The sequence below is a fragment of the Aythya ferina genome, assembly GCF_964211825.1.
Source record: "Aythya ferina genome assembly, chromosome: 12".
Lineage (NCBI taxonomy): Eukaryota > Metazoa > Chordata > Aves > Anseriformes > Anatidae > Aythya > Aythya ferina.
This window is the reverse complement of record NC_140308.1, coordinates 13,158,270-13,173,885: the sequence shown is the minus strand read 5'-3', so window position 1 is coordinate 13,173,885 and position 15,616 is coordinate 13,158,270. Positions and strand designations below refer to the sequence as shown.

The window sequence follows — 15,616 nt, the reverse complement described above, 5'->3', positions numbered from 1 at the left end:
TTCATTTTTTTCCCGTCTGTGTGCATGCGATTTCAGGTGCTGTGAGCGAGTACCGGCTATCCCCGTTATTAATTGAAGCTAATTAGTGTGAGAAACTAAGTTGTGTTTTTGCAGTCGAGAACTAATTTTCTGTATTTGAAGTCAGCTGTGTAGTTATTGCAGCGTGGCCGTATCTTGCCTCGGGTTGGGTTTGGGGAGACTCTTGGTGGAGTGTGAAGTGAGGTGCTCGGCAGCACACCCCACCTCTGTCCCAAAAAAAAACAAACCACCCTTGGAAGCCCTGGTCCATCCATTCTGAGCAGGAGGTTGGGTTCTGATGTGAAGATGGAGAGAATTGAACCTGCAACCTGCATGGGATGGACGGTTCCAAGTGCTCCTGCTCCTGAGATGGCACTGAGAACGGGTGGGCTCGTACCTGGGTACAAGCATCAGTTAACCCTGATACCCGAGAGACTGCATTAACAAAGACTTTTAAGGTTAAAACTGTTAAATCTATTGTAAACCTTTAACTTCTCCTTAGAAGAATTTTTAACGAATTAATGAGTAAAAGGGATTGGATTGCACAGAATTAGAGTGTTTCCAGGGAACATTCCCTGGAAGTGGGAGAAAGGGGGGAGGGGTATTTAATCCCCACCAGAAGAATCCTTATTAGTTTGTGATTTTGATCGTTTTTCTTTATTATTATTTATTCATTATTATAGGGGTGTATATATATATATATAAATGATGTATTTTAAGTTTATTTTAGTAATACCTATTCTCAATGGATTTGTGATAGGATGGAGGAAAAAATCAGCATTTCCAATTAATCCAGAACATCTGAGTTCTGTCTCCAAATAATTGTTGGATTTGCACCCAGATGCCTAGAAAGGCTGAAAAGGCCTTGTCCCTGATTGCTATTTCCAGCAGCAACTGTGTCTGGATTCGCTAGATTTCTACGAATGACAAATCATACACAGTCCTGGGAAGGAATAGATTTTGAAGTTGAGCTCCCTACATGTAATCCTGGCTACAATATCCCATGTTATCAAAGGTGCCTTTAAAACAACATTGATAGAAACTCAGGGGGCAATATTACTGACCCTGGGTGTGGAAATATTATCCATGAAGTAGGGAATAATCCACACTGTACTGAATATGTTAGACACACAGCCAAAGCCCCCTGAGACCACCCGCAGGATTAGGCAGACTCCAGGTAATCCTTTAGTAAAATTCTCGAGCATTTCAGTTTTGCAAGGTGGTTTTTACCTCGGTTAAGGGCGAGTGAATTAGAAAAAGCTACTGTAAATATCTCAAAATACAAAAGTATTGTAAATACATTGAAGACCTAGAAAATAAGTTAGATAAATTCGCAAAAATAGTACTCCAGAATTAAATAGCACGAGATTTATTAATAACCTCAGAAGGAGGAGCGTGCACATTAATTAATACTAGTTGCTGTACGTGTGTAGATCAAATGGGATGAATTTGACTAATCTCAAAAATATTTGGGGAAAACAAACACAAAAAAACAAGACCCTACACGGAGTAACGGCGGGGGGCAGCCTCGAACCCGCGGCCCAGAAGCCGCCCCCCCCCCCCGCCGCGCCGCCCGTGTGCGCCTCTTGTCGCGAGGAGACAGCGAAGGCGGGAGCCGGCGCGCAGGGAGGGGGGAAAGTTCACGGGCTCGACCAATGGGAGCGCGCGGCGCCGGGAAGCGCTTCGTTTCGGCCAATGGGAGAGCGGAGGAGGGGATAAGGGTGACCAATGGGAGTGCAGGGTGGGGGCGCGCGGCGGCTGGAGCGGCGGGCAGGTGAGGGCCCGCGCGGGCGTGTCATGGCGGCGGGTGGGCGGGCAGCGGGGGTATCCCCCTGTCCCCTCCGCTCCCCGCTCCTTATCCCCGGCCCCCTCCCGATCCCTCCCCGGGCCCTGAGCTCTCAGCAGCCGCCCCTCGGCCTGGGCTCCTTCCCCTCAGCCCCAAGCGAGGCTCCCCCGGGCCGCAAGCCCCTCGGTGGGACCTCCTGTGAGCCCCTGGGCAGGTCCCGGTCTCCCCCCCGGGCTTAGCCCAGCAGGGGTTTGGGGGACGGGGCGGGAGGGGTGGCTGGGAAACTGGGCAAGGGAAAGGGCCCTGGGAGGGCACTGGGGGTGTTTGGGCTGGAGCAGAGGCTCAGGGAGACCTCACTGCTCTCTGCAGCTGCCTGAAGTGAAGCTGTGGGGAGCTGGGGTCGGCCTCTTGCAGGTGTCCAGTGATAGCAGCAGAGGGAATGGCCTCAAGTTGTGCCAGGGGAGGTTCAGGTTGGCAATGAGGAGACATTGCTGCTCAGAAAGAGCGGTCAGGCATTGGGACGGGTTGCCCAAGGAGGTGGTGGAGTCACCATCCCTGGGGGTGTCAAGGAGAAGGTTGGATGTGGTGTTTGGGGACAGGGTTTGGTAAGTGATGGTGGTGGGGGATGGTTGGACCAGGTGATCTTGGAGGGCTTTTCCACCCCTAATGATTCTGTGGTGGGCAGGAGGTACCCAAATGAGAGCGCTGGCTCAGTCTTTTCACCCTGCCCCAGCTCACAGCCACTTTCACCAGCAGTAACGCTGACTTCTTGTGCAAAGCAGGCGAAGATGATAAAATTTTCTTCAGAAAGCATCTCAGCTGTAGATCCCTTCTTTCTGACCCTGAAGAACAATATCTGTCAGTCCCTTGTAGCTGCCTTAGTGTGACAGCGGGAGCTGTGGGCGTGCTGGGGTCGGGATGTAGCTGCCAGCCGTAGGGACACATCCACCACTGCCCTAAACCCCCTTCTGTCAACTGGGGCTGAACTCCAGTCCAGGTGCCAATGAGGGACTTCATCTGAGCAATCTGAACTGTCAAATGAAATGTGGTACCTAACGAGCGGTCTGCTGGCCACCCTGCAGAAGTTGGTGGCCTGCTGAGGTGGGAATCGGGTGCTGGCAGCAAGTACCGAGCCTCTGGGAAAGGGGCAGAGGGCTGGGGTGGCGAAGCTGACAGCTGAGTCAGGTTTTAGGGGACTTGAGGCCTTTGTGAGGAGCTTCGAGGCCAGCTGGCAGATAAGTCAGTGTTGATAAGTTCATGGAGGTATGCATTGGAATAAAACGTTTAAAGTGCCAGTTGCTGGTTCCACATTAAGTAGTGAGCAGGGCAGAGGAGGGCCGTGTCCCCTCGTTTGTCCTTTATCACTGTGTGAGAGAAATAACTGAATGTCAGTGCCTTTAAGACCGCGAAAGAAGCATTTTTATGCACTTTTTATTCAACATATGCACTGTAGGAGCTCTTTGAGACCGAGTGCTTAGCAGCAGTCATAGAGGGACTGGACGTGTATAGACCTCCCTACAGATGAGCTCACCAACAACCCCTACAGGACTGGGAACCCCATGGGCGGTGGGGAGGATTAATTGGTGGGTGGCAGAAAAAACAGTAAGTTTAAGAAGAACTGGTTACTGTGTGGCCTGTTTGGGATTTTCCTGCATCAGCCTGGTTAAATGCTGGCCACCGTGCTTTGCACTGTGGAGGGCGATTTGTTGGAAATGTGCAGCAGGCGTTTGGGTTGCACTTGGGCACTTCTGGACATGGAAACGAGGCAGGAGGAGCCCTCAGGAGTTGAACCAGACGGGTGTGGGGTCAGTAGGTCCACGCCACTTCTGCCTTGTCCTGCCCCAAAAAGCTCCATGACAGTGTCTGGCAGACAAGCACATCCTCACTCTCGCCTCAGATCTTGGCTGATCTTACCCCCATCATCCTGCCCTACCTTCTCCATCTTCCTTCCAAAAGAAACCGATCCCAACTCGAGCACTGGATTTCTCCTTCCTTTCCCCTTTGGGCGAATCTCTTTGCAACTCGTGGAGCTGTTCTGGTGTGGCAGCTACTCTGACTGCAGCGGGTGAGGCTTCCCCTCCCTCCTGTGAAGTCTTCCTTTTTTTGAAGCGCTAGATCAATCTGAATTTTTAGTCTGTTTCTCAAAGTTAGCTAATGAGATGACACAAAGGCTGTCAGTATGTGAAGTACAACAGACGCTTGCTCACACGTCGGAGTCTTTCAGCTCTGAGTCTTTCTGAAGCTGATGAGCTAAAATGTTTGACACGGCCGTGTGTGGAGTACCGTAGCTACATTTGGTTAGGCAGCATTGTAGGACGCAGAGATCTTTTTTTTTTTTTTTTCAGGTGATCGACATTTATAGTCGGAAGAGACCCAAGAAACCTGTCGTCATCTTTTCTGATTTCATTTTGGCTTACGTCCCGCCAACTCATACAATACATGGTGTTTATACGTGCTTTTAAATGTTGGAAAAACATAAAACTGGGGCTTTGTTGGACGTGGAGTACTAGCCTAATGCAGCAGCCTCTATTGATAAGCCATCAAAGTTGTTTTTTCAGAGGAGCCTTTTCAGTCCTGGCTTTTAGCCCGGGGTCGATCTGGTTTCACAGAAGCTGGTTTAGTTTCTGATGTATTTTTCTTTCCCTTAGGTGTCAGTTGTTGCACTTTCCCCAGCCAGACATGAAAATCTGCCGTGGCTCTGCTCGTTACTGTGGCAGCAGTTCCCATCTCGCCGGGCGGCGCTGAGAGGCAGACTGCAGTCTCCCAAATGCAGTAAATTCTGTCAGCGTGGAGACGAACTCGTTCGTGCTGCTACCCGCTCTAAATATTGGTCTTCTGTCCCCTGGACAAAGCTGCTGGTGGTGCTCTAGCTAAGTTTTGAGCTGTCACTGCTGGTGCTGGGCTATAATCGCAGGTAGTTTAGCTTGCTCCTGAATAATTTTATTCTGTATTTGTTGAATTCAGCCTGTTTTCCAGAGTCACTGCGGCTGTCCTACATCAGCAGCTTTATGGGGCAGACTGCATATGGCACTGACACGGCATCCGTGGCTAAAAAGTGCAGGTTGGGGAGCTGTTTTACAGCAAGCTGATCCCCCGTGCTTCTGGTTCCAGTGCTCTCAGAGAAGTTAGTGCCTTCTTACGCTCCCGGCTTTTTATCTCGCTCTTAATGAAAGGAGGAAGTGGACCGGATCGAATCCTATCGAGCTGAAGCCTGGGCTGCTCTCGCAGTCGCTGCTCCCGGGGGATCTGCTCGCCTTGCTCGTGGGCGTGTGGCTGTTCTGGTCAGCGCCTGCCAACAGGGGCTGCTTCTGGCAGGGCTGCACCTGAGTTACCGCAAGTGAGCGCCGGGAGGATGCTGTGTGCTGCATTGCAGGGCACGAAGCTGCTGGCTTCCACCACACCCCTCTCCACTCCCATCTCAGAGCCGTGCTGAGCTGCTCACACAAATCCAGTCCCTGTTGTCTCGCCTGATGAGCGAGGCAGTGCAGATAGGGTTGCTGCCTCCCCCCGAAATTAGTGAGGAGTGCTGGGGAAATTCTCTCTGCCTGGACACCTGGGTTTGTCTTGGCGCCCAGGCAGCAGCCATGTGCAAGGGGCAGGGATCAGTTTCTCTCTCTAATCGTGTGTGTCTGAACCATCACACAGTGCTCTTAAATCACTTCTTGTCCACATCTAAAGCACTGCTCTTGTCCCTGGAAGTTGTGCTTAGGAATGGTGGAACAGCAGGAAAGTAGAATTGTGCCGGTAGAATGCTTTGGAAAGGTTGGGGGTACCAACAAATGCTGGAGTTGTAGGTTGGTCCTGAGCTGTAAAAATTCCCTGTCTTCTTCTCGGTGGGTGCTCTTGAGCCAGTTGCTCTTGATTTTCATTTAGTAAATGAGGGAGCTCGAGTTGCTGAAGTCTTGTAGCACTGTGCAGCACGGCCTGCTGTCAGAGACCCTCTCCTGTGACCTGGGGACAGTGGGGTGCTCGTGGCGTGTCACTGACCTGGCTGCAAATCATGGATTTGGGGCCTGAAGTTGAGGGTTTGGTTTTCCTTTTCCATTAATATGGACACTGTTGCGACTCCCTGGTTTTTCCACGTTGATCCTGGACATAAACATTTCTGTCTGCTCTGTGAAAACAACCGGCTGCATTCTGAACCTGGCACGGCGTGATGCCCTAAGGACCTCAGCTCTCAGAGCCATTGCTCTCTGCTCTCCCTGCTGTTCTCTCACTGGGTCCATGCAGGCAGCCCTCACAAGCGCTGGGAGGGCTTTCTACACGTATTGAGGGAGGACTCCCATCTTCTGCATTGCAACAGCGTGCGTTTGTGTTTCCTTGGGGCTGATGATATGGATTAACACGTTTTAATAGATGGCGTGTTATGGCTGTCTCTGCACATACACATACTTGTCTTCTGCTGTTTATTTAACCTCATGTTGAAGCTATGCGTATTTTCAGCCTGTATATATACATATGTATGTGTGCATATGTGTATCTCCATTTATGATATAAAAATGTGTATACACAAGAGCTTTATAGCTGAATTAATACCAAATCTTTCACTTGGACTTCTCTGCTTTCTGTTTGTTCCCCTTTGTATCAAGGCAGTGTGTGAGCTGCCACATGCACTTCTGACAGGTCTGGAGATCTGCCTTAAAACGTGGTCCTGCAAGGCACCTTGCTCTGAGAGCACTTGAAAATTTCCTGAATGTTTATGTGCTTCTGCTACATCCTCTGCAGGGAGGATGAACAGAGTGGTGTCCTGCTCTAGAAGCTCAGCTCTTTGCTGGTCTCTCTGTGCACCCGTAGGTGTGGACACTGCTTATAGCAACACAAGAATTTGCTCAGATTTCCCCTTTTCTCTTTTCTCTGCAGGTTTCTGTGCGTCTTAGGTGAAACCTGCAACAGAGATGGACACCGAAGGCTTTGGAGAGCTCCTGCAGCAGGCAGAGCAGCTGGCAGCTGAGACAGAGGGCATCTCCGAGCTCCCGCACGTGGAGCGCAACCTGCAAGAGATCCAGCAGGCTGGGGAGCGCCTGCGCTCCCGCACCCTGACCCGCACTTCCCAGGAGACCGCGGATGTTAAGGCGTAAGTACTGAGCCCCTGTGCTGGAAACTGAAAGCAGGGGGTGCGAAATGTTTGTGGGCTTGGTTTTTAAGGTGTGGGGAGCTGCGCCAGGAGGATGTGCTCAGGAGAAACAGAATGGCTGCAAAGCTGCTTTCTCCTTCCGCATCTTCTTACAAAAAAATAAATTAGTAACTGAAGGATTCGTCTGAGAAGCAAATTGTTCCCAGCTTCAGGTGCTAAAGCCAAGAAATGCAGTACCTTGGTGCAGCCGCTGCTGAGGACATTTACCAACGCGCTGTAGAGTTTTTCTGTCTGGAAGAACTTGGCAGCTGTGCCGTACTGCAGTGGAACAGCAGAAAGCGTTCAGCAGGGCTGAGGGGGGTTAGATACATGTGTGTGGCTCTGCAAGGTTTGGGTTCATGCATTTCTCACATCAGCTGGAAGCACTGACAGTACCTGGCTAGCTGCTGACCCAAAGATGGACAGCGGGTTGGGTTTAGAGTTCTTCCTGGTAGCTGTCTGTGTGATACTGATTTCATACCTGCACAATTTCTTCCTTACAGGTCTGTTCTTCTTGGGTCCCGAGGGCTTGATATATCTCATATCTCTCAGCGACTCGAGAGTCTAAGTGCAGCCACTACGTTTGAGCCTCTTGAACCCGTGAAGGACACTGACATCCAGGTAGGGCCAATTCTGACACGTGTCACACTCCCCTTAACTGCTCTTGCTGGGCTCTGGTTCAAAGCTCCTCTCAGGCTGTTGTGGAAGTAGTTTTGCACTGACACTGTTGTGGAAATAGGCTTGTTTTGTGTTTAATCCACTGAAAAGAGGAAGTACAGAGGGTACATGTACTTTCTTCTTTCAGTGAAGGAAGAGTTAGCCATGAGAAGCAGCACTAAGTACCAGATTTGCAGAAACATCTTAAGTTCCAAACTTCCTCTGAAGTCAAGAGGAACTAGGCACTTGCTGTCTTTGTTGATTTGAGGGATGCTTCTCCTAATTTTGAGTCCTTTTTAAATATCTGATAGAAGAACACATGCAGAACTACTTGGGATTTTCAAGGTGTTGTATGTAATAGGGGGCAGTTAAGTTAATATGCAGCGGAGGTGAGTATGGCTTTTTCTTTTGCTGCGTCTCAGGTTACCTCATCCAAGTGGTAGACTGACTGCTGCTTTTCCTGTGTTTTTCCAGTGTGATTTAATCTTGTTAACTTTGTCTTGAATGTCGCCAGATACCTTACAAATTAACGTGACCCGTCTTTTTTTGCTTTATGATATTTGCCTGCCCTTACAGCATATTTGTGTACTGCTTTTCCTGATGAAGAAGAAATTGCAGTGTTCATCAATTCGATAACTGGCTCTTAACTGAGTAATGTCGTGTGTTGCTTTGAAAATTGTAGTAGTCAGAATTATTGGTTAATCATTTGAAAGCTTATACCCTCTCTCTTCACCTTCTGACAATTCCTGGCATATTTGGCTGCCATTTCTCATTCTCCCCACATGATTTTTCACTCTTTTTCACCAAAAAGTAGTGCAATTGGAGGCTTCATTGCATGATAATATCTCGAGAGCTGTACAACCATTGGCATCATTCCCTTTTTCTCCTTTTATTCCTTTGTTCCAATTTTAATGTTGTTGTGTTTAATTAGTGATGTTAAACTTTGTGCGTGTTTTCCTTGGCCCCGTTCTGTCACTTTTTTCAAGAACTCTTCCTTTTCTTCTTCTTTGGGTTTACTACTGCTGTTAATTCTTTGATTTCTGGTGTTTTTTCTTCATCCTTCAAGAGCAATGCTGTTGTAGATTCTCAAGCCCAGAAGCAATGGAGCTTTTGACTCTTTGAATTTTGAGATGTGGCTTGTGGGAAAACAGCCGTGCTCCTTGATAGGACTGCATAATGCTCATAGCTGGCTTTATTTTCCTGCTACCTGACTACAGTGTGAAGTCTCTCTTCTTCCTTAATTACACCAGATCTTAAGGCCCTATCGTTTGATCACCAGCACATTCTGGTGACCTTCTCAGTATATTTTCCCATCTTTATTTTGGTTTTGAACCAAGTCAATGGTGGAATGTTTTTCATTTTAGAGTGCATTTATTCCTTCAAAAATAAAAGCTTTGTTTTTAATTTATGGCAATTTATACAATGAACCAAGCTTGCTAGAAAGATGACTTAAATTTAAAGCAAGCATTTTTAAAACAAAAAATAAGCCTTAAATAAGATTTTAATTGCTAAAGCTTGAAGAAAGCAGGAGCAGATTTTTTTGGAGTATTTTATCTCCTGAAATGAAGAGATTTTCAGCCATGCCTAAACACACTGGGTACCCGAGTCCCATTCATTTCACCTTCAGGTGATTTCTGCAGGAATTGTGTCCTTACCTTGCATGGGAGTTCGTGCAAGTTTCTTTAAAACCACTCCCTTTCCATCTCTAGATGCTGAAATGCTGTTTCTGGCTATCATTTTAAATCCACCTTTTTGCTACTAAAATTAGTGATTTTTATTCAGTAAAAGAGATTTTTTGAAATGCAAATGTTCTGAAATACAAGTTGAGTACTCTTTTTCTATGTATCAGGCAGTTTAATTGAACATTTTCATATGGTTTATTCCTCATTGAATTTTAATTTGCAACCAAGGCTAACTTGATACAAACGTGTAAGGGCCGGTGTAAGTGGAATCTAGTAAATAAGAAATTTTCCATTCTTTGTTTTCAAACTTTAAGATTCTGAACAAATATGCCTTTTAAATAAGCTTTGTATTGTGAGTATAGATACAATTGTATCCTCGTGTTTAGGAAATGTTTCAAGTTCAGCATTAGAAGCAGTAGTTAATTGCAAATCAATGTGTTTAAATGGCCCAATCAGCCAATGGAATTCAACCCTTCCATTAGGAAACCAGCTAAAAAGTACAAATGAAAACCAGGATCAAAATCAATAATTTAAATCAAAGTTCGCTGCTTGCCATTTCGAATCGTGATTAACGCTGGTGATTTAATCACTGATCACTTGAATTTAAACCTAACTACTCACGTTCCCTAGTACACATGGGCTTCAAATCTGCAAGTTGTTGTGCAAAAAACGTTTGTAAATTAGCTAAAACTGATCTGCAGAGGGAAGCCTGGTGAGGTGCTCGGTTCTAGGTGATTTTACCCGGCTAGTGGTAATGTCTGAGTGCTCAGTGTTTTGTCCCTGCTTATTTTGTGGTTGACAGGTGCAAGGATTTTTCTTCTATTTTGCAGAACATTGTCCTCTGCTTTGTGTGATGGTCTTTGCAGTCACTTCTCAGGCTGTCTGGCTGATGTTGACAGTGGTTTGTGGTTCGAAAATACTTGCTTAGAACATGGACAAGCTTCTGTTCTTGTCTGTAGGTACTGGTACATGGTTGCCAACAACAGGATCTTGTCCTTTAAGTAGTTTTTAGTAAGGTTTTCTTATGTAAGAGCACCTTTGTATTATACTTCAGTTATCTTTTTGTTAGTTCTGCTAACCAGGTAGGTCTTAAAATTATTTGATATTTTGATAAAAATGTACTACAAAAGCTTCCTATGTTACTTGTACCTTCTGATTGTATTGGGATCCGTTTTCATTCTCCCTGGCTACTGTATTGGGATCTGTTTTCATTCTCCCTGGCTAATTAGTTTCCTAAGGTTTCTTCAGATTCATTGTGTTTGCTTTGGGTCAGATGTCCCAAATGAAAGGACAATAAATGTCCTTTTATCCTGGGTGGAACTCTCCCTCCATGGTTGCTGCCGTTGCATCCCGGAGTGCAGCGTGATAGAAGGAAGCAATCTTGCAGGGCTTTACTATTCCTCTGCTGTTACTTGGTATTTGCACAGACACACTGGTAGGCTGTAATTCTGCAGCTTGTGAGGAGCGATTCAGTTCTGCATCAAGCCTGCAGCCAGCACTACCACTAGTTTTTTTTAACCAACACAAACTTCTTCCCAAGTAATTAATGAGCTCGGTTCACAGCTTAGCAGTGTTATGGACTCAGCTCTCCTTTCTTTGTTGCATTTTACTTTCTTTTCTTGATGCTCAGCATTATATCCACAAGCTGGTATGGGTTGCAGCAAATTCTTTTTCTTGCCTGAAACCTGTTTGTGTCATCTGTAGGCTCTTCAGCACTTAAATTGCTGTTGTATGTGTAGCATCCCTCAGGCTTCAGCTGGTGCAATTAGTGTTATCACTTCATGAATACTTCACAGCATTTGATTAGCAGGCTGAAACTTTGTTTCTTAAGGTACCTGAAACTGCAAGTGCGTTCTTCCTTCCTGTAAAGCTGCAGTGGGACTGCGTGGGTACAGCCTACGTACACCACATTGCAGGAGTAGGTGGCATCTCTGGAGGTGAACGTGGGCATTTGTGCCAGAAACACAGACCTCTTGCTTAGGCACTGCTGACTGCTGCACTTAAGCAAAGGTTACTAATATGATTAAATGTTTACTGTATGAATTTTAGGGTTCTGCTGACTTTAATATTCTATCAAAGCTCTTAGGGCTTGAAAATACTCCTTAGACTTCCTGCCATATGCTCCCCCATCACTCCTTTGCCTCCATGGTAATTGCTGAAAAAGAAGAAATCAGTGATTTCCCTGACAGTTTGCTTGCTTGAGCTTCTTCAGTTTTCTTCCCTGAAGTATTTACTTACTGCCTCTGTTCCTTCTAGCGTTGTGGTCTATTCTAGCAGCCTGTATGTGGGCAGCAGAGAGAGATTTGCTAGAATCTAATCTCTCAAATGAGGGCGATCAGCACTGCAGAGGAAGAATTCCAGGAAATACCCTGCTTCTTCTAGGGAGAGTAAGTCACAGCAAGGCAAGTCATGCAGGGGAGCGTCTAGGGCATGAAGTTCCTGGATGCTGATATTGTGAGATGCTCAGAAAGCGTTAAGAGAATCTAGGAATTCACCTAACAGAAGCTTCAGATTGGGTTAACAAGCACAAGGAACCTTCTGTACAGAGCCTCTTTTAAACTGTATGCCATAGTGCTGACTAAAAAGAAGTGCAGCAAATTGCAGCTCAATTAATTATCTGAATTATTTATCAGTTGTAAAATGTAGATTGCTTGTACATAAAAGGGTTGCGAGTCCAGGAAATGTCTCCCACTAGAGCAGTAGGCCGGGAAGATTATGAAAAAGACTTTAGGCTTGCCTCTAAATTATAGGAATTTGTATTTTTCCTCTCTCCTTTCAAAGGCTGTTCCTAAACTGTATACAGCACAACAAACACTTCTCAGAGCAAATCCAGTTCGTGTTAATTCCTACCTCAGAGTTTATCAAGATCAAGATTATTTATTTTACTTGTCAGTAAGCCCTATTTTGGCAAAATCTTTTCAGAGTAGAAAAGGGTAGTCAAGCGATTCCTTGTGGTCTTGATGCCGTGTTTAACAGATAAATGCACTTTTTTCCTTTGTTGTGTCTTCACGGCTTTTAAAAACCTCATGCAAGTGTGGATGATGCAAGCCCATCTCTGCAAAGACGGGGTGTGTGCCTATAAATGTAATCCCTTTTCTGAACAGAATGCCAGTATTTCTCCACGATTCTCTAAAGGTGAGCTGTGATGTACTCTTGTAGCAGGAGTACAGAAGAGGAGGAATTACTACAAGTATACAAAAGGCTGAGCAGTTGTGGCACGTGAGCTAGGACCTGGCTCTTGCATTTGTGCTGCTTGTCAGGCATGGATGTCAGAGAGGTTCAGTGCTGCTCTGATTAAACATTTGGGGTACCTGGTAGGGATGAGTTGCAAGATCAGAGCCCAGTTTATACCCACAAAGGTATTTTGGCTGATTGCAGGAGGCATTGCACTGCCCTGTATGTTTTGTATGTACTGGTGGTTTGATACTAGCTTTAGCCCCCTGTGTACCTGTTTTAAAATGTTTAAGCCCCAAATCACGGTGGTATTTGTAAGAAATGGCATCGTTTTACCTTCTAAGGCTCAGTCCAGCTCTCTGCAGACCTTTGAAAATGGGTTCTCGAAATAGATGTGAGCTCTTCTTGCTTACCCTGTTTTATCTGCTTGGAAAGCCTGAGGGAAATGTTGTTGGCCTCCAGCGAGGCTCTCGTTTCCCTGCTTGTACAACAGTTCCAGCGTGGGCTTCTGAGCTAGGCAAAACCGAAATGAAAGCTTGCATACCAGGCTTTCTTCTTGATTCCTGGGTGTGGATGTTTATTGACCCAGTAGCTCTTCAGAGGTCCAGAAAGAGAAGTAAGAGCTTTTATCTAAATGAGGGCAGAAGGTTAGGCTCGAACCTCTCCAAGTGGCCGCCGAGGCAGACTGAAGTGAAGGATCTGGGATATTTTCAAGTTTTGCAGAGTGCTGTAAGCAGGCTGTGTACCAGCAGCAGCTCTGACTTTTTGCTTTAAGGTTGGAGTTCTTGAGGGAGAATCTGGTCCCAAGGTGCTGACCCCAGGGCTGTGTGGTGTGCCTCGCTGTATGTAGTGTGCAACTCTCAAATCAAAACTGCTGACTCTGACATCAGGCACTGAAAGGGTGCGTTATTCAGTGAGCCTTTACTGCTATTGCACATTATCATTTGTGATAGACTCTGTGGTATCTACTAGAATAACACCAAAGCCTGTGGTAATCTACTAGAGTGTAACTAAAATCAGGGTTTATAAATGGAAATGCTGACACAACCTTAAAGGGGCAACCTCGAGTGCTGTTCGCCATCCATTGTTTGCATTGGCTTAGCCTGAAAATGTATTTTTCCTTTTGCAGATTTTTGTCCTTTTCCTATTTGCCAAACATTGATTTCCCCCACCCCCCAAGTCCTTCAGTTCTAATGGAGCTTGAAATTAAGGTGGCTTTATTTTCCTGTCGCTTCCTCCTTCACCCTAATCGATGATGCCAGCACAGCTGTGGGGACCCTTTAACCATTGCAGAGCCAGGACAAGGAACACAAGGACAATCTTCTGCCTTGTCTTTTCATTTTATTTAGGGTTAGTTGTTAGCTGCTGTTGTTTTTTTTTTGTTTTTGTTTTTTTTTTGTTTTTTTTTGTTTTTTTCTCATTGCTGCAGTCCTAAGGAAAAAAAAATTCTCTGTAGATTTAACTGTGGATTCTTCAAAAGCTGTTGCTCCTCTCTATGGAGGTTCTTGGAAGTCCCTTTTTTTTTTTTTTTTTTTAATTCCCATTAGAAGTTAGAAGTGCACGCTAGGATCAAACCCCACTAACCTGGGTTAGCTTTTTGATTGATTTCATTAAGGATTTGACCCCTAATGTATACATTTGGTATGCAAATGAAAAATATAAATATTCTGGCAATTAAATATGGCCAGAGGCAGTTTTAAGACAATTGAAGAAAGCCTTTGTGAGGAATGAATGGGTGTTTGGCATGCAGCAAATGGAGCACAGTGCTAAGGCATCAGGCCCTGAGAAATATAAATCACCAAAAGAAGGGAGAAATGAAGGTAACGACTTCATGCAAACCTTGGAAGGGAAGCTGCAGCCTGCCCGTGGCTCTCTGCACAGTGCTGAGATGTGCGAGGGCTTTCACAGCACGCAGCCTCGATGAGGCCTCTCTGCCTCCTTCCCGACACCACTCAGCCTCCCAGGACCCCTGATCAGAGAATGCCCTGGGAGACACGGAGGTGTGCCTGGGGTGTAAGAGTGTAGGGTTCCCTTTTCCATAGCTGGCTGGTGAAATGATGCACAGCAGGCAAGCAAGTAAGACTATATAAAAGGACAAAAAAAAAGGCAAAAACGTTGGTAATGCCTTTTTTTCTTTTTTTTTTTGCTTGTCACTTTCTCCCTCACATGCCTCGTTTACATCTACTAGCAGTTTCCTCTAGTTCCCATCACTGGCTTAATAGCACGAATCAGCACTGCAGCTTTAAATTACCTTGGCCTTATTAATGTGAAAATAAAACAAGTGTTGGGGGGCAGGAGGGGAGAAGACCACAGCACATTTAACGTAGAATACTGTCTGGTACTCTGTGGCATTTCATCTGTTATCCAGATTACCCTCGCTCACAGTGATACTGAACTGCCTGCGTTTTTTTGGTTGTGTGCCAGTCGGAGTAATTATGTAGGGCCCTTCCAGTTCAACGTGATTCTGATTGTAAATTCCTAACGGTGGAGAGGAGACGTGGTCTGCCTCCCTTTTCCTTCCTCCCTGGGTAAGCAAAGACAGCCTGAAAGGGACACTTTAAAACTTGATGCTAATGCAAGGTCATGAGATGGAAAAATTGAGAATTCTTGTTCTAGTGGCTATGTTTATTGATCTATTTAAATTCTGCTATGTCCTGGCACATTTTATATTTCCTGTCTGCTTAATCCAGCTATGCCCTTTGCATCTCAAATAGGTACAGTGGTTGACTTTTAATAAACACCTTTGAGATTTGTCACAAACATCTTAAAACAGAGACCAGATTTTGAGTCATAACACTTGGCTTCATCCCCACCCTTCCCCTTTGGAGCCTGCTGCATAGCTCTGCTCTTTGAGGAAAACAGTTCCAATTCCTCATCAAATGTTAACTCCTGTGAAGGGCAAACAGACCTTCTGCTGCAGGAGGCAGCTTGGCGTGTGGCAGGCACTCAGGAGCACACCCTGCGTGGTGGAACGTGATCGCCCAAGTCAGAACTTCACCAAAACCCTACCTGGATCAGCGTTGTTGTTGCAGGGATTACTGCGGGATCAGTACTGGTTTTTAGGATCCAGGAGGACAGCACTTCTGGCAACCCAGCGCCTCTTAACATCCCACGTGAATTTAGTGCTCACTGAGGTCTTGTATCGACTGCTGACCTGGACAGTCTGTAAATGAACTGCTGGAGTCA

At 46.0% G+C, this 15,616-nt stretch overlaps 1 protein-coding gene across 4 annotated transcripts in view; it reads left to right on the top strand.

The window, feature by feature from the left end:
• Nucleotides 1-1,738: 1,738 nt before the first annotated feature.
• The window catches only part of NUP93 (nucleoporin 93), a 78,684-nt gene continuing 64,806 nt past the window's right edge, over nucleotides 1,739-15,616 (top strand). Inside the window, exons 1-4 of one of the 4 annotated variants that reach the window (XM_084533519.1) lie at nucleotides 1,787-1,825; nucleotides 2,587-2,905; nucleotides 6,665-6,878; nucleotides 7,421-7,538. In XM_084533519.1, the coding sequence (XP_084389645.1) occupies nucleotides 6,700-6,878; nucleotides 7,421-7,538 (297 nt within the window). In that variant the 5' untranslated portion in view covers nucleotides 1,787-1,825; nucleotides 2,587-2,905; nucleotides 6,665-6,699. Of the gene's footprint in view, nucleotides 1,826-1,908; nucleotides 2,003-2,586; nucleotides 2,906-4,452; nucleotides 4,719-6,664; nucleotides 6,879-7,420; nucleotides 7,539-15,616 lie in introns of those variants that run through there. The other 3 variants (XM_084533517.1, XM_084533520.1, XM_084533518.1) reach the window with 3 other exon arrangements.